At 41.1% G+C, this 23,662-nt stretch overlaps 2 protein-coding genes across 9 annotated transcripts in view; one reads left to right on the top strand and one right to left on the bottom strand.

The window, feature by feature from the left end:
- KCNC1 (potassium voltage-gated channel subfamily C member 1) overlaps positions 1-23,662 on the top strand; it is a 197,659-nt gene that overhangs the window by 2,377 nt on the left and 171,620 nt on the right. The gene's annotated exons all lie outside the window — the stretch shown is intronic.
- Positions 3,898-23,662, bottom strand: part of SERGEF (secretion regulating guanine nucleotide exchange factor) — a 422,577-nt gene continuing 402,812 nt past the window's right edge. The window contains exons 14-15 of one of the 4 annotated variants that reach the window (XM_084630056.1): positions 8,789-8,880; positions 3,898-4,172 (exon numbers count right to left, since the gene is read on the bottom strand). In XM_084630056.1, coding sequence (XP_084486182.1) covers positions 8,817-8,880 — 64 coding nt within the window. In that variant the 3' untranslated portion in view covers positions 3,898-4,172; positions 8,789-8,816. Of the gene's footprint in view, positions 4,173-6,208; positions 6,878-8,788; positions 8,881-18,893; positions 18,999-23,662 lie in introns of those variants that run through there. The other 3 variants (XM_084630055.1, XM_084630057.1, XR_014711938.1) reach the window with 3 other exon arrangements.

The following is a 23,662-nucleotide window of genomic DNA, read 5'->3' as shown; positions in this document are numbered from 1 at the left end:
CCATAGCTAGATGTGAGATGTTCGGAATCAGTCAGCTGACTCCTCCAAAGAGGTGCCTCTGGAGCAGTGATGTATAAGGAGAATCACTCATGCATATGCTAATGTAGGCCCTGATTCTGTCCCTATTGAAGTCAGTGGTAAACCACTCACTGACTTCAGTGGCATCAGGATCAACCCCTCAGGTATCTTTCTGGCTAAGCGAGAGAAATGGATGATGGATAGGTGCATGGGAAGATGGCTCAACTTGATGTGGTCCCTATCTTACAAATGCACAGTTAAGAGAACTCTTGCCAGCCCTAAATGGGCATGGCTGGTTTACTGGTGTGGGAGGTGTTTCGGGTGTGGATTTAAGGAATGAGATAAAACTAGAGGAAAAAATAAATGGCTGTAGCAGGAATAAGTGGATGAAAGGGGATGGAAGGATAAAGTAGATCAATATGTGAACAGATGGTGAAGTCTCAGCAAAGATCTCTACCGCTGAGATGCCACGTCTGCACACTAAATGAATGGGGCAGATTAGAGCAGTGCCTTCTATGCATATTCTTTATGATTTTTGTTCACATACTCTTCTGAGATTTCCTGCTAAAGAAAGAAGTTAAAATTTAAAAGGAGCTTCTTTAAATAGTACGAGGATCAATGAAATATTTACCACAATATAAAAGGACAGTTCTGTTGAGCTGCAGCTTTCAAATTCCTGATATGTGCCAAGGGACCGTGGAAATGGGGAGGGAAGGCTAGAGGGTATCTGTCAAAAGGCTTCATCAGCTGCCTGTAATGAACCGAAGTGTTAACACACACTGATTTTAGAAACAGCTTTCTTTGGTGGTCAGGCATCTGCTGCTAAAGTGCATCCCAGTAAGAAATGGAGCACCTGCCCCGTATTTTGTGGCATGGCCTTAAGGCCAAACTACCAATGTTTGCCATGCAAAATGAAGAAGAGTTTGTAAAATCATCTCATGTTTTGTCATGTAAATACTGATCTGATTTCTGAAGTTTATGATCAATATTAAAAGACTTTGCACAACCTTGAATTCCCGTGGGATAGGACTTTCTCTTTACATTGGCTCATGGTGATAGTTCTTTTATAAGGGAATTCATGTTATTCTGAAGATGTTACACAATTTGTTCCTAATTATATACCCATTTCTCTGTGTGCACACCTCATTTGTTTCAACCTCTACTTGGCTTCAAAGCTGTCCTTTCCTTAAGGTATTGCTGTGGATAAGACTGGAGCATTATGAATTCTAGTCACTACACAAAGTTAAGGGGTACATTGTACACTTAATCTTTTAAATAACAGAACCATTTAATTATCTCCAATCACATACAACATAAGCATTTTAACAACTTACATGAAGGCTATCATTACCACCCTGTCCATTACACCCTGTCCATTAAGAAGACATTAAAAGACACTTAACATTTGCTAATAAAAGCAAAATGCAATGGTTGTGCATGTAAAGGAGCTAAAGAGAGGTTGATCTATACTGTGATAATTTAATGACAGACCTTGCAAAATACCTCAAACTCACTACAGCTAATTAGCAGTGAAATAATCAATAGCCTCTCTAATATAGGGACAGTATGCTAAGTACAGTAATATAATCAGGCAACAAACACATGAATACAGTTCCATCTGAATCTTAACCAACTGTCCTATTTTTTCCAGTTACTCCCTATATTTTAGTCATACACCAATGCTTAAATTAATTGTTATGTTAAGAAACTAAATTATTTAAATAAGCCAATTAGAGCTTATAGTATTTGTTACTGTTGGTGAAGATGATCATTAGATTTATAAATGCTTTGTTTTCATACTTCACCAAAATTACATGTTTAACATGGTAGTATAAACTTATGAATTTTCATTAAAATCCTTGTTATAGCTGTACCTTGTAATACCCTCAAGTACAAAGAATACAGTTTACAAACTGAAATGTTCAGTATATATTAAAACCCCCTATAGATCACATATAGTGACATATATAAATAGAACAACAGTTCTCTGGACAAGATCTGATACAATTATTATCTATCAGCTTTGACTATTTCCTCCAGGAATTATCCATGAAAAAAAATCAAAACACACAAATCTAGTCATTTTTGCAAATTTTTTTATTATTTCTTCTCATGCATAATCAGGGCCATATTTCAGTAGAGGGACGGTTTAGGACTTGTTAGAATAAGCATGAGTTTGAATATTCAGTATTTGGATTCAATATTTGAAATGTGTGATTGATCACCTAAGTCACATGTTATTGTTTCTGTTCTCAGATTGGATGTGTATTTGGAGAAAGGAGGGAAATGATGTTACATCTGGCAAGGCTGGCTACTATGCACGTCTTCATTCCCTCCCTCCACACCCCAAAAACGTCTGTGTTGCTAAAACATAAGTGCCTAGTCAGTAATAGATTACCCTATGGATTGAAAACTGGCATTTCTTTTTAAGCCTAAGGAGGTGGGGGGGAGTAGCTCACTATAGGATTGAGGGAAAATAGGGTAATGATCATCACTGGAAAAATAGAATCTACAGGCCAGATTTACAAAGGTATTTAGGTACTTAAAAGGCAGAGACGTCTAGTGGGATTTACAAAAGCTCTTAAGCAGGTTAGATGAAATCTATTGGAAGTTAGGCACCTAACTCACTTAGGCACCTTTGTAAATTCCAGTCGGGGTCTATCCGCATCTTTATACACCCAAATCCCTTGTAAATTAGCCCTAAAACTAGTAAGTATAAACAACAACAACAACAAAATCTACATAGCAACTTTAGAGGGGTTGATTCCTAGCTGGTGTAAATCAGCACAGCTGCACTGAAGTCAATGGAACTACATGAGTTTACATCAGCTGAGGACTGGGCACTATGTGAAACAGAAGCTATTCAGATCTACTGGGCATTCTGATGGCAAGATTGTAACAACTAGCATGGACCTCTCATAATTATCTGTAAGACAACTTGATATATGAATTGTTAAACACAATTTCCTAGCACCCTACCTCTTTCCTTTTAGTTGTTGTTTCCTTGTATAGTGTCTGAACATGAAGCCCTTATTCAGGCAAACTCCCCTTTGACTTCGCTGGGAGTTTTGCCTACACAAGCACTGCAGCATTCAGTTTCCTACTTCCCTAATAAGCTGGTTTTTTTTTTTAAACTGACAGTTGTTAACTTAGCCAATGTCAGGGCATCTGAAGCTTTCAGTAGAGTTTGTGTGCATGTGTTCACGCTAGCTTTAAAATGTTTTAAACTCTTTATTAACAATGCTGAGGGCTCTTACAGTGCTTCCAAAGAAACATTATTGTTGCTTTTAAATAAAGGGTTTAAATTAAAAGCTGGTGCAGCTATGATGGAGTTCTGTGGAAAGCAGCATTCAGCAGCTTGGCTTCTAAATCCTAGGCTTATACAATATTCCCTGTGAGCGAGGAAATCAGCTGTTGTGAGCTGGAGGAGAGGCGTATGGGAAACTTATGGTAAGGGTGAGAGATGGTCCTGCGTCATGCTCCCCACATTTCTTCTTGACCCCATGGAAGCCCCTGCTTACCTCCAGGGGTGGTCCTTGAGGAATGGGTTTCTTGTGTTAGGAAGGAGTAGATCAAAGTGGGAAGGGGGAGTGAGACCATTCATGGAGTTGCCCTCACTTTCCCTTCGCAAACCCAAGAGGATTGTCAACCTTCTCAAACTTAGTTCCTCCTGCACCAAGAGAACCCTCCCCTGCAGGAGTGTTGATGGTGCAGCAGATGATGGGGAGCACATGACACCATGGATCCAGAAGGAGCCATACTTCCTCCATGGGATCTGGGTGCGCTAGGAGCCCTTGTTAACTCTGGTTTCCACAAATATCTGAAGACCCAGAGGAATCTATTCTAATCCCCCAAAGGAAACTCAGGATATTCTCTTGGACCTTTTCTTTTTGTTTAATGAAGTTCTCATAATGAATTATCATCATGTGGCTACTGATATTGGGGGTGTGTGTTGCAACCATTTTACATTCTCTTCTTGTAATTAGGAAAGGCCAAGTTAGAACAGACACTGATCCATCTAGCTCAACATCCTGCTTCCGGCCAGACACAAGACAGTTAGATGACAGCCCTCATAATAAACCACCTTTCCAAGTTCTTGCAATGCTCTACTGGAGGGAAGAAGGGGGATTTCTTCTCAGTCACAGTTGGCAATCCTAGAAAGAAGGACAGACAGTCCCTGTAACTTTATAACGTAGTTGGTATAATTTTATTTTAAAAAGTTGGCCCCTTGAATCCACACTTGCAAGGGACCCTCTATGTGGATTTTCTCCTAATTAGAAGCAGGGAAGAATTAGCCACCTCCAGGGAACTGTCCCCTCCCTGGAAGAAATCCATCTGGGCATGGGGAGGGGCAAGCCAGGAAAGCAAGGGCAAAGTGTGGTGGGGAGACATGCATTATCCTTCAGACCAACCTACAGGGGTTTCACAGAGTTTCAACTTCTGCCTCTAGTTATATTAATTTTCCTGTAGAGCACATTTCATGCTAAGGCCACCCTTTAAAAAGAGGTTACCAAGAGCTGCTGTGGATGGAGGCTCCTTCAGAACACGGCAAACCCAAGTCCCCGACACCTCCTGGAAGAATTTAAAGGAAACTGCATGAAGGGAACCCTCACAAAATTATTTTCCTGCCCTGTCCCTCCCTGTGGGTTTTCCCCTGGAAGGACATGTCTAATCCTGTAATTAAACTTCCTGAACCTTTCACTGCCCTGTACTTTGGTAGAAAATGGTACAGTCTTATTACAGAGTACACTGCATTGTAGCTTTGTAAAAAGTATGGCCTTTTAACGTTACAAGAGGTTCCCTTGTTCTTGGATTACGGCATAGACTAAATCGTGGTGTGCAAAAGGTTTTCATTAATCACCCTTTTACAATTAATTATTTCATACCCCTCTAATATCTCCTTTCACCCTTTTTCTCTCTCATCAAGGGATCCATTCCTGAAAATGCTTATGTAACCCACTGGTGGTGTGTGTTATGTGTCCCAGTCCATGCCCAATCCACAGAGCAGGAGTCTTTTGTAGCCCCAGCTAGAGAGCGTTAGCTCAAGCTGTAGCAGCTCCTACCTTCAGTTCTGGAAGAACCTGGTACATTGGCCAAGATGGAAGCCACCACACTTACACATATACTCATGTGAGCTGTTCCACTGACTTCAATTATTATTTTTGTAAATCATTTATATTATGGGAGCACCGAATCGGAATCAGGGCTTCATTCTCCTGGGCACTGTATTTACACATAGGAAGACATGGTTCCTGCTCCAAAAAGCTTACAATCTGATTTCAGTCAAGATGTCTTAAGTGGGAGGACAGATGAGGATAACAATGGTACAGTTGCATGTCTACCTCAGGTAGCTAGTGCACAACCTGACAATTCTGATTCAAGGACATTTTCTTCCCTTGGCCTAGTTCCAGTCTTATTACAGTTACTTTAAAACTTCCACCTGTTTCCATTTTTAACCCCCCTCCTGCTTCTGCTACACTCTGAGTATTTATAATTTATTATTTATTGTTATGCTTCTGTTTCATCCTATGGGGCTATTCATGTGATTTGGGACTGTTCATGTTATGAAGGGGTTTACTGGATTTAGCCTAGAGGTTGTGACCCTATACACTTTGCACAAACACAACTCCCGTTAAAGTGGACGGCATTTCAGCATGTGAAAGGACTCCAAGATCAGACCATTCTGCAATGCTCCTAAAACTTAAACTGCAGTCAATGGGAGGGCTGCTACTGACTTCAATTGGGTCAGATTTGGCATCTAGTTTTTTCAGTCTTTCCTCTTATGCTCCATGGCCCTAAAAATATTCTTTGCCTGTACTCTGACCTTTGCTATTTTGGTGTTGGTTGGAAAAAAGGCAATAAAATACTGACGTTTTATGGTGTCACATTGTGTGTGGAAGGGAAGGCAAGAGAGGTGAGATTAGTTAATTTTGATTTATAATATATTTATAGTTTATGTTCACTTTAAAGTATGATACATAACACTGATGGTTACAAATTAGTCCATACATAGTAAAATTATTTTTCCATCTACAGTCTAATATTCTAGAATATTGTTTTGCCTTCACTGGAAAACACATATTCGATACTGAGCTGTGTACACTTATGGTGCTATTTAAGTAACAAATAACAACAAAGTGTATATGTATTGCCTCATTTTTTAATGTAAACTGAGAATTATATAAAATCAGCTACAAAGGGCCCGATCCTATTCTTACTGTAATCAATGCCAAAACTCCCATTAACTTCAAAAAGAAAGGCTAATTTGTCTGAGAGTGTTGAACAGAACAACCGATCATTTACAATATGTTTCTTGAATAGATACATTATATATATTGATTCTGAAGCACTACAGCATAATATACAAATAAATCTCTCTCTTGGTAATTTATTGACAATGAAGTTGAACAAAATTTTTCAAATTATTAAAAAAAAAGTCTCTCAACAAAACCTTAAACACACTGTACTCAGACCTATAGTATTTATGCAGGCAAAACTCATGAAGGCAATGGGAGTTTTCCCCACATAGGACTATAAGATCAGGTCTTTATTCAGACTGCAAGACTTAATTTTATGCCTGAACAATTTCTGATCAAATGACATCTGAATGCTGTATTTAGTAAAGAGAAAGGGCAAATGGGGACTGTTAAGATTGTTAACCAGGAGCCAATCCAGCAATCCTTGAGTCAAGTGCATATTCCTTACTCATACAAATAAGGGATGCAGGATTGGGCCATATTTTGTACAGATTTGATTTTATGCAATTCCAGTGCATTCTTGAATAAAACAACAACAGAGCAGCCATTTTGAGTCTCTGCAACTGTACTGCAATTAGCTTCTCAGTTTCTATATCCTGCATCTAGAGTGAAGGGAGAAACAACAGTATTAGAAGACTGACTTGGCTTTCTCTTCTGAACACTGCATTATATAAATATATGAAACATGTATCTCCTATGTACAGCATGTGAATGAAAAAGTTGGAGGGAATCAGTGAATTGCATGAAATAAAATAAACCCACAGTGAAATTTGAATGCTGACAGTTTTAGCGCAATTTTGATATTCCTCTTCTATGCTCATTAAGGGCCCAATCTTCCACCATTACTCACACTGAGTAGTACCTTACTCCATGAGAAGTCCCATTGATTTCTGGGGGACTGGACACTGAATAAACTACTACCAAATATGAGTAAAGGTAAAAGGGATCAGGCTCTAACTGATTTTCATTTTCTTCAGATAAGATTTATGGGACGTAATGGGGTTCTAATAAATCATGCTATAAAAATTATGAATAAAGCTAAGTCCAAAGCTTTTTACAGTAATTGCTTATGATGTAAGACCCTTTAATAACAGCAAGTTAAAATTGCATTGTAATGAGTCTTTGTTAAATGCAATAAATCTCTGATTTCAGCGTACTGCAGAGAGCCAGCTACATATGTGCTGCACACATTCTTAGAACGCAGGCACACTCTGCTGGCATCCTCTTATGTAATTACATTGATAATTCACTGGCCGCGATAAATCTTACCATAGGACTGTTTGATTTACACTGAGAAAGGTTAGGTCAAGACACTCATGATTCTGTGATAGCATAAAACAATTTAAAACATCTTTCTGGACTTTCATTTGAGTGATGGAAAGAGAACCTTTAAAAAAAAAGCCACCAAAACCAGCCAGTCAGGAGAAAGCTAGTTCTTTAAGCAACAAAAGCAAGATCTGCTCTAACAGAATTCTTCAATGTCCCAAGAACATACGTGACTTAAATAGGCATTTCAGTCTGCATGACTGGGCAGATACATCTACATTCCTTCATTTCCTGGGCCATCAACTCAACATTCACTTACAAGTCTTTCCAAATGGGTACAGAATTCTGTCAGATGTAATAGCTCCTAGTTTCCTTAGCATGAAAGAAAACAGAAAATCGTGCTCCATCAACATATAGCTACATTCCTCATTCAAATACAGAGAATGTGATCAGTCTAGATCATGCATTGTTTGATATGTTGTAAGGCATCTCTCCACCACCTGCCCCTTAGCGTGAGAAAGCCTTGTCTGTACCTGCTGTGGATCAGCTCCCTGAAACACCCAGCCTCAGGCAACACAAGCCCTGCCTTGCAGGCTTCACGCTCTCTCTGTACCGGTTAGCGATGGGCACACACTGACCCCTGAGACCTCAGACAGTGCCTCTGGAGTGCTCAACCCCTGTTCCCCTGAAAAGCCCCAGAAGTCTCAGAGCCACTACTCTCAAAGGAACAGCACACACCAGCTTACATGATTCAGCTCAGGATCCACACCCTTCTGAACACACAGCACTTTATATAGACAGAGAGAGAGAGAGAGAGAGAGAGTGAAAGCAAGACTAAGGGCTTGTCTACACTTCCAAGTGCTGCAGTGGTACAGCTGCGCCACTGTAGTGCTCAGTGAAGGCATTACTTACACCGATGGGAGACTTTTCCATACTCCTGAGCGACATAGTTCTAGTGACATAAGTGTAAACCAAGCCTACATTTATTAAAGGGCAGAGATTCAAGTGATAGAGTGAGACTACTGGGAACAAAGGGTTATACATTAAACAAAATCATAATAGACGTTCTAGAGGCTAAACTTAACCAACAAGGCATTCCCCTCTCTCTTACAAGATGGCTTACTCCAAGTACTTTCCCCAGCATTTTCAACCAGATTGGCCGAGACCCCTCCTCATAAGATCAAGCCTGCTGGTGGCTTGTCCTCACAGGTTAAATGGTTATGCTCCTAAAAGTGCATTGTCCTTACTTGTAAAACAGGGCTCTGCTGTGCTGTATTACTTCTTCCTGTAAATTTCCTCCGTTAAGATTTCCAAATCCTTCATTAGCATCGGGCTAAGTCTGTAAATGGATGCAATACTTCATTTACATGTATACAGACAGATAGTTTAAAAACTTCTTACATGAAAGAAAAGCTGTTTTTCGCCTTTCTGTTGACCAGTCCCTAGTCACAGACCTTATGAACATCTCCGTTCACAACATCCATCCACATGTTTTCCAGTGGTTATGGGATGAAGTGAGCTGTAGCTCATGAAAGCTTATGCTCAAATAAATATGTTAGTCTCTATGGTGACCAGTGTGACATTTACTTTCAGTAGAGACCTTACATGACAGTCTTTTGGTCCCTGTACCCTTGTGTTCCCCTGTGCCCTCCAGAGGGCATCCAGAAGTTCTTGGGTCACACCTTAGCAACAAAGAAAACATAAAGCTGCATTTCAAACAAGGGTTCAAAAAAGAACTAGATAAATTCATGGAGGACAGGTCCATCAATGGCTATTATCCAGGATAGGCAGGAATGGTGTCCCTAGCCTCTGTTTGCCAGAAGCTGGAAATGAGCAACAGGGGATGGATCACTTGATGATTACCTGTTCTGTTCATTCCCTCTGGGGCACCTGGCACTGGCCACTGTTGGAAGATAGGATACTGGGCTAGATGGACCTTTGGTCTGACCCAGTAGGGCCATTCTTATGTTTTGATTTCCCATACAAATAGAGAGAGCCCTGGTAAGTTCACATCATGTATTGTTTGATGTGTTATAGAGATTTACACAAGTCAGAAAGTTCAACTGTGGATTTCAATTTGAAACTGAATTTCCACCATTCTATTCGATTTTATTCCAGTTCTTACAAAGCCCTCCTCACCACAGCATCTGAGACTCTCTGGCATTTGGATCCAGTGTTCTGGTTTGTCCGGTTATAAATGATAAAGAAAGGCTCCAGGCACAACATTAGGAGTTAGATGTTCAGGAGAACTTCTAGTACATACAGGAACAAATCCTGAGAAGGGCTGACACCTGGAAATGGACACTGGCATGGACGCAGCGTGGTATAATAGAGAGGGCCCTGGGGATGGAGTCAGGAGACCTGAGTTGAAATCCTGGTCCACTGAAGCGAATGGCAAAACTCCCATTGACTTCCATGAGGCCATGATTTTGTCCCTGGGTTCTAATCCCAGCTCTGCCACTTGTCTGAGTGACCTTGGGCAAGTCATTTCACCTCTCTATGCCCCTGTTTTGCCTCCCACTCTGTCTGTTTAGTCTAGGGGTGGGGACTGTGTCTGGCTTTGTGTATGTACAGCGCCAAGCACCATGGGGACTACACCTTGACTCCGGCCTCTAGTCTGTACTATAATAACCACATCATCATCATCTTGGCCATAATGTGCCATCATTTTTTAAAGCAGACCTGCCCATTGCTTCTCTGCATTTTTCAGGATTTGGCCCACGTGCTGCACAATTGCTTTTAACTTATGTTTTCCAGACAAATCAAGCATGCCTTAACCAGCTCTTTGATACCCTAACCAATGTCTTTTAGTGTCAGGTGTTTTTTCAGTGCCAAATAAATGCACTTTTATATGAGTTTTGCTTAAGCAAGCAACATTGGGCAATTGGGTGATTAGTCCTAGATGTTTATACTTCCTAAAAATCCCAAGGGTGCAAGTAGTTTTATTAAAAGAGCTTATGTTAATTTAAACCAGTATGGATTACTTAAAGTGTTAGCTATGTCTAAACAGCAATACATCAATTCCACAAAAGTGCACTCACTTTTCTTGAGAAAAGGGCATTTAGAAAGTCTGCTCCATTAAGAAACAAAATAAGTTTAGTTTAGCTGCAGATGTCAGTAGGATTGCAAGAAAAGAATATTTTAAAGCCAACAGCATTTCTATATTGTTTTTCATCCCACAACCCAACACATTTCTATATCCACCACCATTAACTGCAGCAGCTTTTTAGCTAGAGAAGCCATTACAAACAATACACTATCTAACCTTCTGGGGAGGAGACATTTTGGCCAGGACGAGAGGGCAAAGCTCTGCTTTTACAAAAATTGCCATGGAATCTTTAATGTTCATGCAGAGCTGATCAGACTTCAGTGTTTTAGGTTCCACCTAAAATACAGATACACACAAACTTCCTGGGAAGTTGGAAGGGCTGAATTGACCCTGATAAAATTTCATCCTGTGGTTCTGGATAGCCTAGGTATGCTACGTGGGTGAAATCTATGCAAGGCTTATGCACCATTCATGACGAATTTATGCCCTATTTTGACAAAGGCAGATCTTGTATTTAAGGCAGTGGCCTGGGACTTGGGAGCTCAGGGTTCAATTCCAGACTCTGCCAGAATTCCTATGTGACCTTGAGCAAATCACAGTCTCTCTGTGCCTCAGTTCCCTAGCTGTAAAAATGGGAGTAATATCTCCTTTGGGTTGACAAACTGTGCTTTTGTAACCAGCCCAAATGAGGGGCGTGAAGAACAGGGGACGCTACTTGCACCTCCCCCCACCTCCCAGTGCCCCGGTTCAACAGGTGGTAACAATTTGTCCCTTTACGTGAGGCGTTCGTCCATTTAAACCTTCTTCCTTGTAGAGAGCAGGTACTTTTCTAATCATTCTTAATAAACTAATAAATAATCATCATCATAAAAAGAGACAATGAAGTGAATTATTTACAAGCGTGTCCAGTTTCCCAAGTTGTTTGATGAAGTACAGAACTGCATTGTCCAAGTTACCAAGTAACAGTGTGAAACCACAGAACTTCTATTTCTCTCCGATTTTTTTGTGCTTTAATATGCACCTTTTGCCCATTGCCAGCCTTCTGCGCTAAACACTCAAAACAACTTAAGCAAGCTACCAAATGTCAAGGAAAAAATGACTCCCCGAAAATTGGCCTCCGTTTAGTGGACACTCACCCATAGAGCAAGGTCAGGATTCTCAGACTGAGGCTCGAGAGCCACAAGTGGCTCTTTAATGTGTCTCCTGTGGCTCTTTGCAGCACATGATATTAAAACATTGTGTGATTTAATTACTAACAAGTCTAGGTTATTACCCAGTCAGGGTGCTTTTACTATGTTATTAACCAATTGTAGTTGATAAAATAATAATACTTGGTCTGTCGTTTTGCTGTGAGAATAATATAAATAGTAGATGAAACAATGAATTCACATGACTGTGGGTCCTTTGGGTAATGGTGACCACTAATTTGGCTCCTGAAGCACTGAGGTCAAGGTATCATAGAGTCACAGAATATCAGGGTTGGAAGGGACCTCAGAAGGTCATCTAGTCCAACTGCCTGCTCAAAGCAGGACCAATCCCCAACTAAATCATCCCAGCCAGGGCTTTGTCAAGCCTGACCTTAAAAACCTCTAAGGACGGAGATTCCACCACCTCCCTAGGTAACTCATTCCAGTGTTTCACCACCCTCCTAGTGAAAAAGTTTTTCCTAATATCCAACCTAAACCTCCCCCACTGCAACTTGAGACCATTACTCCTCGTTCTGTCATCTACTACCACTGAGAACAGTCTAGATCCATCCTCTTTGGAACCCCCTTTCAGGTAGTTGAAAGCAGCTATCAAATCCCCCTTCATTCTTCTCTTCCGCAGACTAAACAATCCCAGTTTCCTCAGCCTCTCCTCATAAGTCATGTGTTCCAGTCCCCTAATCATTTTTGTTGCCCTCCGCTAGACGTTTTCCAATTTTTCCACATACTTCTTGTAGTGTGGGGCCCAAAACTGGACACACTACTCCAGATGAGGCCTCACCAATATCGAATAGAGGGGAACGATCATGTCCCTCGATCTGCTGGCAATGCCCCTACTTATACATCCCAAAATGCCATTGGCCTTCTTGGCAACAACGGCACACTGTTGACTCATATCCAGCTTCTCGTCCACTGTAACCCCTCAGTCCTTTTCTGCAGAACTGCTGCTGAGCCATTCGGTCCCTAGTCTGTAGCGGTTCATGGGGTTCTTCCATACTAAGTGCAGGACTCTGCACTTGTCCTTGTTGAACCTCATCAGATTTCTTTTGGCCCAATCCTCTAATTTGTCTAGGGCCCTTTGTATCCTATCCCTACCCTCCAGTGTTTCTACCACTCCTCCCAGTTTAGTGTCATCTGCAAACTTGCTGAGGGTGCAATCCACACCATCTTCCAGATCATTAATGAAGATATTAAACAAAACCAGCCCGAGGACCGACCCTTGGGGCACTCCCCTTAATACCGGCTGCCAACTAGACATGGAGCCATTGATCACTACCCGTTGAGCCCAACAATCTAGACAGCTTTCTATCTACCTTATCGTCCATTCATTCAGCTCATACTTCTTTAACTTGCTGGCAAGAATACTGTGGGAGACAGTGTAAAAAGCTTTGCTAAAGTCAAGGAACAACACATCCACTGCTTTCCCCTCATCCACAGAGCCAGTTATCTTGTCACAGAAGGCAATTAGATTAGTCAGGCATGACTTGCCCTTGGTGAATCCATGCTGACGGTTCCTGATCACTTTCCTCTCCTCTATCACTGAGCAACAAGATGATCTTCATCTCAGCCAGAATCAAAATCATCTCAGATTTGTTCACATGGGAACATAGGAATTTCCAGTTTCATTGAGACCAGTTGTCCACCTAGCGCAGTATTCTGTCTCCACTGGAATCCAGTACTAGCTACTTCAGGGAAAGATGTAAAAAAAACCTCTGCACTAGGCAGTTATGGAATAACCTGTCCCCAGGGAAAATTTCTTCTTAATAGTCACATTTAAAGGATAAAGCATGAGCATTTATATACTTTGCAAAACCTTTTTAAAAATTCTTATTATAACCAGATATTTATCTTATCCAGATAAACATTCTATCCTTTTTTGAATCCTGTCCTCAGTGACATATTGTGGCAATGAGTTCCACAGACTAATCAACATAACAATAAAATATATGTAAAGCAAGGCAACATTTCCCAACAAGTTGGAGTCAGATCCTGTTTCCATTGTATGCAATGACAATTTCACTATTGACTTTAGCTGGAGCAGGCCCTGGCTTAATAGCTGAGAACAGATATCTGTAGTGCCATGTACTTAGTTAGTTCAGGGACCGGATAGCTCACTCGTTTGGTATCACAATGTGAATATGCTATAAATCACCCACTCAAAGCAATTCCTTGCCAGCTGATAACTTTAGGGCATGGCCCATGAAATGAGTTGTCATCTTAGTACAGTTTCAACTGGGTAGATGTTTACACCACAAACAGTTAGCATCCTATGGGGAGGTGGGCTTTTCATCCCTAGAGACTGAACAACACTTTCAGCCTTACAGGTAGGCTCCAAAGTCAGGGAAGGGACACAGTTAACCCATTTCCCAGTGCTATCATTCTGTCACCTTTCAGACATTATGTGTAAAGACAAGAGTCTTGGAAACCTCGGAAAGCTACTTTTGTCACAGTCATCCATATTTTATTAGAACAGGAATTTTCTTTGAGTTGAAGCTGATACATTGAATTCTTCATATTGCGAAGTGCAACGTCACCACTTGACGAAAGTGACTTCAATGGAACAACTACTGGTGCATAATGTTAAGCCCGTGAACAAGTCTTTGCAGGATCATGGCCTTAAGGAGCACTGTCAGGGAGAGCAGAATTTGACCTTTTGCAGTATGTGCACTATAGCTATGGCATATACAAACACCGCACGCGCTAATCACTAAATGTTGCAGTTGTTAGATTCAACCTTCACAGCATGTATGCTTGTCCAAATGTTACTTAGAGGAACTATTCTGCAGGGTTGATTGCAGAAGATCCCCCGCTGTCATTTATCTGTTACTGGAGTTTTGCCATTGGATTTCAATGAAAGCAGGAGCAGCTCCTTAGTGTTACTTACTATCTGATGTCATATCCATTCCAGCTATAACAGAGATACAATCTTATTACAATTGAGAAGTAAGAAGCACACAAGGAATCATCCTCTTTTACTATCCAAAGAGCTTCTCTGTACAGACTAGGGCAAAAACAACGTTGGACAAATTTCAATTTTTAAAATATTTTACTTACTCATGTTTTGATAATCAAGATAGAGCACATGGCCAAGTATAAGGGAGAAGTGCTCACAATGTGAAAATAGAAACAGCACGCAAGACAATACAGAGGCACGATAAGAAATCACCCTGCACTCCAAAAAATACCCTTAAGAGTACGGTAGATGAAGAATTTCAGTTCAGGTTAACGCACCTTGTTTTATATATTGCAAAAGAAAGAAGTAATATTATTTCTGTTTTAAATATCAGTGTTGCTGAAAATCAAAAATACAGCATCTGCCATCCAGTGGTTAGGATATATGATAGTGTGGCAAGTTTGGAAAGGATTAATGGGCTCAGTCCTGCAGTCCTTATTCAGGCACATTCCCACTGATTTCATCAGGTGGTTAGCCCAAGTAAGGACTGCAGGGTAGGGCCCCAAAGAATCCTACAAATCAATCTCACTCTTACATGCAGCTGATTTAAATGGATCAGTTAATATTTATACGAATCATTGTCAGTGTCAAAAAAGATGAAGTTTATAAAAATAACAGAATCAAATCGGAGTATGAGAGTTTTAAGACTCTGGGTAAATGCCACTTTACATACTGTATTATTTATAGATTTTTTGCCCCCCTAACCAATGCTGTCATCCTGTCTCTTAGAATTATTAGGAAGGCAGAAAGAAGGGATCTAAAGCAGATGTAAATGCAGGAGAAGTCTTGCTGAAAACTCCAGCATCTCTTTTGCAATTAATAGGAGGAATGTGTATGTAATGGTTAAAGCAGAGGGCTGGGATATAGAACTCCTGAGTTGTATTCCTAGTTCTGCTACTGGTTGTCTAAGACTAAATCATTTAGTATCAGAAGTATCCACTACTTTTGGGTGCCCCAATTTTTGAGTTTCTCCCTTTCAGGCGACTAGGGTGGGATTTTCAAAAGCATTCAGCGTTGGCCTTAGGAGGGTCTGTCTACACTGCAGTCGGAGGTGTGAACAGAGCTCGCGTAGGCATACTCACAATAGCTTTACATTTAGCTAGCATGCTAAGAATAGCCATGAAGATGCAGCGGTGTGGACTTCAGTGCTGGCTGGACAAGCCCACCTGGGACCCTGGGTAGGTACTCCATTACAAGCCCACACCAGGATCCATGCCACCACATCTTCTCGATTATTTTTAGCCATGATAGCTAAATTAATGCTCATGTGGGTATGCCCACACCGGCTGCAATCACGCCTCTGACGAGCGTAGAGTTATCCTTAGAGGCACAGCACAGAAGTTGCAGACAAGTGGGACGATGGTGGCTTTAAGCAGGGGAGCCATGTAAGTTCAGGCAGACCAAGCTGAGCTACTTATGGGTAGCAGTGCCATTTAGAATCCCCATAGTGGCATCTGCTATGGCCCCTCCTGCCCATTAAGCCTGTGGCTGAGTTGCTCAGTTCCAATGATTGGGGAACTCTGTCCCTGCCAAATTCAGGCCCATAAAAAAGGCCAGAGTAAGGAGGAAAATTCTGGCCCTAGCACCCGATTTTCACAACTTCATCTGAAGTCCATGAGAGCTGTAGGTACTCAGCACCACTCAAAAATCAGGTCAGGCACCCAAGTCTGTGGATGCCTTTGGCAATTTAGGCCTCATAAGCGTTGTTCAATTTACCAGTCTGGATAATGAAACTAATAATACTAATACTTCTCTACATCACAAGGATGTCATGAGGATTAATAAGTCACCATTTGCAAAAGCACTTTGGGAATCAGCCACACAAGGATATAGATATGCAAATTACTAATAACAAGCAATTCCACAATAGTCAAGGCAATTAGAGCGAAACTCACCCTTGTGAAGAAAACCCAGGACAAAACCAGTGGCATCTCCTAATTCTTCCTTAAACCCACAAGGGCTTAAATAGGACTTAAAACTCGTGCACAGAGCTTGTGCCAAGCCCTACGCTGGGGTGCAGTTCACCTTTAATAGCAAGGAATTTGGGTAGTTAGGTCAGTATTTCCTGTAGATTTCCCCATGAAGAGGAATCAGGCATCATCAGGATTCTCTAACTCAGATAACACTTTCTCTTGCTTCTATTTGTGCGAAATGACTGCCTCGGATGGAGTACTGCAGAAAGGGATCTGGGGGCATAGTGGATCACAAGCTAAATGAGAGGCAACAGTGTAACACTTTTGCAAAAAAAAAAAAAAGCAAACAACATTGTGGGATTTAGTAGCAGGAGTGTTGTAAGCAAGACATGAGAAGTAATTCTTCCTCTCTACTCCACACTGATTAGGCCTCAACTGGAGTACTGTGTCCAGTTCTGGGTGCCACATTTCAGGAAAGATGTAGAGAAACTGGAGAAAGTCTAGAGAAGAGCAACAAAAATGATTAAAGGTCTAGAAAACATGACCTATGAGAGAAGATTGAAAAAAATGGGTTTGTTTAGTCTGGAAAAGAGAAGACTGAGAGGGAACATAATAACAGTTTTCAAGTACATAAAAGGTTGTTACAAAGAGGAGGGAGAAAAATTGTTCTCTTAACCTCTGAGGATAGGACAAGAAGCAATGGGCTTACATTGCAGCAAGGGTGGTTTAGGTTGGACATTAGGAAAAACTTCCTGTCAGGGTGACTAAGCACTGGAATAAATTGCCTTGGGAGGTTGTGGAATCTCCATCATTGGAGATTTTTAAGAGCAGATTAAACAAACACCTGTCAGGGATGGTCTAGATCAGTGCTACTCAAAGTGGTGGTCCGCGGACCGCTGCCAGTCCGCAAGCCATTGGCTGCCAGTCTGTGTGCACAGTGGAAAAAAAAATTGCCGGTCCCGCACATCAGATAGCTTGAGAAGCACTGATCTAGATAATACTTAGTCCTGCCATGAGTGCAGGGGACTGGGCTAGATGACCTCTCAAGGTCCCTTCCAGTCCTACAATTCTATGATTCTAGAGAACTGCATGACAGTTTGATGCAGTTACAATGACATGCAAGAAAAACTATGATTTTGGACCGAATTCTCTGTCAGTGTAGATGGGTGCAGTTCCTTTGACTTCAGCAAAGATGCACCAATTTACACCAGCTTGGCCTGATGTCTCCCTCTCACAGATGTTCAATGTTTTTAAGGCCTAGTTCACAAATAAAATGCATACATACAAGTATGTGCATGATATGGTAAATTTAAACATACACTAGAAACATTTCTTTTTACCACTGTCAAGGCTGATTCCCCACTCTGACCTTGGCTTGGTAAACACTGCCACCACCCAAGTGAAAAACTGCCTCTTACAAATCCTTGAAAAATTCACTTGGGAAGTTTTGCCTGAGGTCCCTTGGCTTTTCCACCCCTCCCTCAGGGAAGCCAAGAAAGAAAATAAACAAAAGGGAAACCCAGCTGTTGCACGAGCTAATTGAAAAACATATGCACAGACCTTTTAAGACACAAAACCAATCAGGTTCTTAAAAAAGGTAAATTTCATTAAAACAAAAAGAAAGAAAATACATCTGGAACTTAGGCTTTTGCTAGATTTTTAAAAGTCAAGCACCCAAATAGTTTTCTTGGGGTTTCAGCTTAAAGGTTACAAGCAAACAAAAGCATCTGGGATGATTTAGTTGGGGACCGGTCCCGCTTTGAGCAGGGGGTTGGACTAGATGACCTCCTGAGGTCCCTTCCAATCCTGATATTCTATGATTCTATGATCTGGGGTTAGCACAGAGGAGTCCCACAAGCCAAAATAAAAGAAATAAACCTAATCACATCTATCTAAACATTCCCTGTCCCAACGAATCCTGCTAGGTATGGAGGATGAATTTTCATACCTGGTCCAAACTTGACGCAGCATTCCAGCTGCCCCCGTCTCTTCAGCCCAGAGAGAACAACAGAGTGACAAAGGGAAAGCTTTTTTCCTCATTTTAAAAAGTTTTAGCCTTCCTATTGGCTCTTTTGGTCAGGTACCCACTCCCTTTTCTTTACTTGGGGGACTTTTTAACCCTTTACAGGTAAAGCAAGCAGCCACCAAGAGGGACTTTATAGCTAACTGGCTGGCTGGGTGTCCATAAAAGGGAGCTCCCCCGCATTATCACAACCAGATTAATCACATTACCTGAGCCAGAAATCCATGTGGTTTTCAGTCAAGCAGGCCCAATTCAGCAAATGTGATTTTCACTGGTAGTAGCTGCAGACATACTGTGAATATAAGTTCTGGTATCTGTAAACGTTAAAACAAAAATCTCATTCTATGGAATCGGTTTCTTGCTCCTCAGTTTGACAACAATTCTAGTTTTCTCTGGAACATGAAAACAGGCCTCACTCCATATGTTTGAAAGGAAGATTGCCCAGAGATAAAGCTAAACTCTGAACTGAAGAGTCCATAAAGAAACTCATCTACACAGGTGGCAAAGGGCGCAAAGCCTGGCAAAACACAATACAGACAGTTTGTGGCCTATGGGGGTACAGGAAGGGAAACAGTAGTCCCAGGCCCTATGTCATGTTTTCACAAAGAGCAAAAACTGATGTGTGTAGGGATATGGATTTGCACACAGATGCGGAAACTTAAGAATCATCCATTGCACTGCCCTGTACATGATATTAATCACAACGAGGTAGAATTTCCACATGGTGTGTAGAGATCAAGTGGCATAAAACTCTCACTCATGCTAATGGGAAGGAAACATGCTATTAAATTCACCTGCACTCTGTACTGGAAAGGTCCTTTAGCTTACGCGCAAAACAACAATTATGAATTCTTCAACTTGTTTAAAATAACACCCACTGGGCACTTGCAGGCAGGAGTATGCCCATTTTCATGAGAATATAGTCACCCTGGCCAAGGTGTTAAAGTGATTAGCGATTTGGGTGCTTCACTATTTGGGTTCCAGACTTGGGACTCCTAAAGGGGTGCTATTTTTAGAAAGTGCTGAGCACCCACCCTGTGAAAATCAGGCCCTTTTAAGGGGTCTCAGGTCAATACAACCCAGATCACTAGTCACTTCCAAATCTTGCCCCTTGGCTTTGAAATTCAGATCTTCTGGGTGCAGTTTTTAGCTAAAGAAAGATTTTTAGAGTAACAGTTTACTCTGTGTGTATCCTACTATTTTGTCTCAGCCCAATTTTTGGTTTAAATAAAAGTTAGAAAACTTTTGACCAGTTCTAGTTCTATTTTCCAAAGTCAGATTTTTCCCCTCAAAGAAGTGTTTATTCAAAAATTTCCCTTTTCTCTGTGAAATTGCAGGGGGGGGGAATAGGGGGTGTGAAGTATAAAACCAAAAAATATTTTATTTGATCATTTTTCCTTTCTTCTCCCACTTCCTTCTTTTTTCAGAGGCAAAATTAGAAAAAGAAAAGGAGTAGAGAGGAAGAAAGGGAGGAAAAGAAGGGTAAGGGGAGAACAGGAGTAAAGGAAACAAAACATCTGGGGCAGAAGAGTATTTTCTATATACATTTTTACAAAAAAAAATTTTGAACAAGAAATCTCAAAATCCTCCAGCTTGAAATCTGCATAAAGAAAATGGCTTAAAGCACGTTTTGATTTTTTTTCCAAAAAACAGTGTTTTCTATTTTTCAATCAGCTTCCACATAGAGCACACTTTTCACTGAACAGCTACAAAAATATCTCAAAGTTTATGATCTTTTTAATCAGGTACGTGTGAAAACAAATTTCTGTATAGATCAGGAAGATATGTACGTGCTTTGTAAACGTCACACTTGCAAGCCTTGACCTAGCTGCATGTAGGGTAATCAGACAGCAAGTGTGAAAAATCAGGACAGAGGGTGGGGGATAATAGGAACCTATATAAAACAAAGCCCCAAATATCAGGACTGCCCCTGTAAAGTCAGGACATCTGGTCACCCTAGCTGCATGGTGTTATTACATCTTCTAGATGCCAGACAGCTCTTCCTTCCTGAATGATCCACACCTCTGCTTCTGGTACTTTGCCTCTTAGAGGCTGTGGTGAAAATGTTGGTTATTAGGACACAGTACCACTAGTTTTATTTATATAGCTACTCTCCCTCCCAAAGCATATAGGGTGTTCTGCAGCAGAGTAATTGCAAACACAGTAGCATAAAAACTTCACAAGTACAGCCCCTTAAAACAGAAACACAAAAAGAAATCAGACAGTCCAATTGAAACAGTGGGCAGGAGGTAAAGACACATTAGGGAAAAGGGGGAGAGCTTTTTCTGAATGAGGAACAAAATCAGATGCATGTCAAGGGGAATGAACTCCACATTGCAGTGGCCATCACAGCAAACACACACATGCCTGCTGACTCCAGAAGCAATGGTTGGGATCCTGAAAGCGGGTTGGTGCATTATGTCAGATACCCAGCAGTGTTGAGTTGAGACCATCATAGGTTTTAATCTCCACGTTCAGCCAATTTAAAGCAAATCCATCACTTTGCAAACAGTTTAAAGAATGCAAGGTGGGGATGATGTAATCCTGGTCGTTCAACTCAGTGAGCAATCATGCCACTGCATTCTGAACCTGCTGCAAGCAAAGAACAGCCGGACTAAGAGCCCTTCAAAGAGGGGATCTGTAATATCAACCTTCGAGGTCACAGAAGCATGTTTTGTTGTTGTGAGGTTGTGACTGAATAGAGGATCAGCCTGTGAAAATGAAAAATACTTGTACTATCTCTGACATGTGGCTTGCATTGGAAGGGCATTGTCCAAGGACATTTTGGCGTTCCAGAAAACATATTCTAACGCACTCATTTTTTCTGTGGCCTATGAAGGACAGACACCAACCTGGTAAGAAAAATGAGGCCAACTTTATCTCCTCAAAAGCTCAAACACATACAGAGAGACTTTGATGCTCTATGATGCCCTTTGTGCTCAGAAATCCCAAGTACGAACTATGACCTTCACCACACACCCAAGGCCCTGAATCATATTTGGAAAGATCTTAAGAGAGATTTAAAGGAAAAGGTCTTTCTCAACAAAGACGCTGTATCTTCAAGAGGGTAGGACACATCAGATATACTTGCTGTAGCTAAGAGAGAAGACAGTTAGTTACTGCCTCTGAAAGCAGAGAGATGGCAAGGAAGCAGCAATGTCCGCCCCAGTAAGTATTACTCCAGCGGGTTCTCATTGCAGGTGAGATCCAGAAATATTTATCACACACTTGTGCATAGTTTAGCACATGGTTAGAACCAATATCATTTAAAAAAATGAATCTGGGGCAAACGGTTGTTAATCTTTAATTCAGCATTTATTAGTATAATGAAATGATGTGGTTCCTTATATGCATTCCCTTCTCTAGGGGCTTCAATATGAATATGTGCTTATGATCTGATAGAAGAGAACTTCACTGATTGCGTACAGCACATACTATAGTAACAAGGAAGAGCAGTGTAGTCTAGTGTAGAGGTGTGAAAGACAGGAACTTCCAAGTTCTAATGCTGGCACTGACTTGATGCATGACCTCTAACAAGTCACAACCTCTTGGTATTGGTTTCTCTGTCTGTATAATCAGGACAATACTTATTTACCTCTTAGGGTATTGTGAGGACTAATTAGTTAACGTTGGCACAGTAACTTAGAGATATAATAGCACTACAAATTATTAAGTAAAATATATTTACTCTCAGTGTTATGTTGCTTTAAGCAGGTCAAGCAAGGACATCTTTTTATGACAGTAGGAAGAGCTAAAGTTCCTTTCAAAATAAATCAGTGGCACCAGAAGGCAGCTTTTATCTTTACTTCATTCAGAATATTCAGCACCCCTACAATAGAGAAACTGACAACAAACAAGAAAGCAAAGCCTACAGCAATTCAGGTATGTTAATCATAGGAACATTTAAGGTTATGCCTATAATACCTTCTCCCAAACCACAGTTCAAACTTAAGGAAGTCTCTTTGCCTCACATACAGGAAGAATCACTGTAGCAAGATATTCCATGTGCAACCGAACTCTACATGACAAGATCATTGATAAGTCTATTAAACCATATTTGACTGGGAGATGAGAAAGGAAGAAAGAAGTCAGGGAAATGGGATACACAGAAGAATATCCACTTATCTTGTCTAAGCATAGGGAAAATATTGCCTGTATATCTGGATATTTTAAACTCAGACACAAAATAAAGAAGAAGAACAGGGCTCTGTTCATGCCATATGTTGTCTGCCTTCATAGTTGCAGCTGGCCTAGTTTAGAGGAGTCCCATGAGACTAAAAAAATTTCTTCCTGAGTGTATTGACCCAGCTTTTGCTGTGGCATATAGGAATGGAACAGAGGTTTCAGGTTCAGGGAATACTATAGAAAAAATATGAGTCTGAACCATCAAAACCCTTGATTGTCTGGCTGTACCGAAAGAAGGACAGGAGACACTTGACATGGGTTTAATCAGACTGCAACTTTATTATTAGATGTCTGGGACTACACAGCAGATAAAAGTGTACAGTGCAGGTAACCCCATGTTTATTCCATAATTACCTGCGGGACTTTTATCAGCTTCTTCTTTTTTCATCCAGGTCCCTCTAGTGAATTCATTGCTGAGACCCTACCATATCCGGGAGCTTCCACCAGCTTCCCCTCTTTTTTCCATCCAGGTCTCTCCAGCAAATCCATTGCTGGGATCTTACCATCCACCCCTCACCGTGTAGGAGGGTTAATGCGGTTGGCTCCCTGCCGTATCAATCATAGGAGTCCCCAACCACCCCCGTTCGCTCCTTTACCAAATACCCCTTTTTAAGCCCTTTTCCAAGCCATTTATCCAGTTACTGTATACCTTCCCTATGGAGTGCCTGCACTGGACATCTGCCCTACACGTAAATAATGAGCTGCAATTCCATCTGAATCCACTGTGGGGAAGGCGAAAAAAACACAAATCCACCTAAGCCAATATGGTGGCAAGGGAAAAATTCCTTCCCAG

The sequence above is a fragment of the Lepidochelys olivacea genome (genome assembly GCF_965140295.1).
Source record: "Lepidochelys olivacea isolate rLepOli2 genome assembly, chromosome: 6".
NCBI classification, from domain to species: domain Eukaryota; kingdom Metazoa; phylum Chordata; order Testudines; family Cheloniidae; genus Lepidochelys; species Lepidochelys olivacea.
Note: the sequence above shows the minus strand (reverse complement) of the source record. Positions and strands in the feature narration are given on the sequence as shown.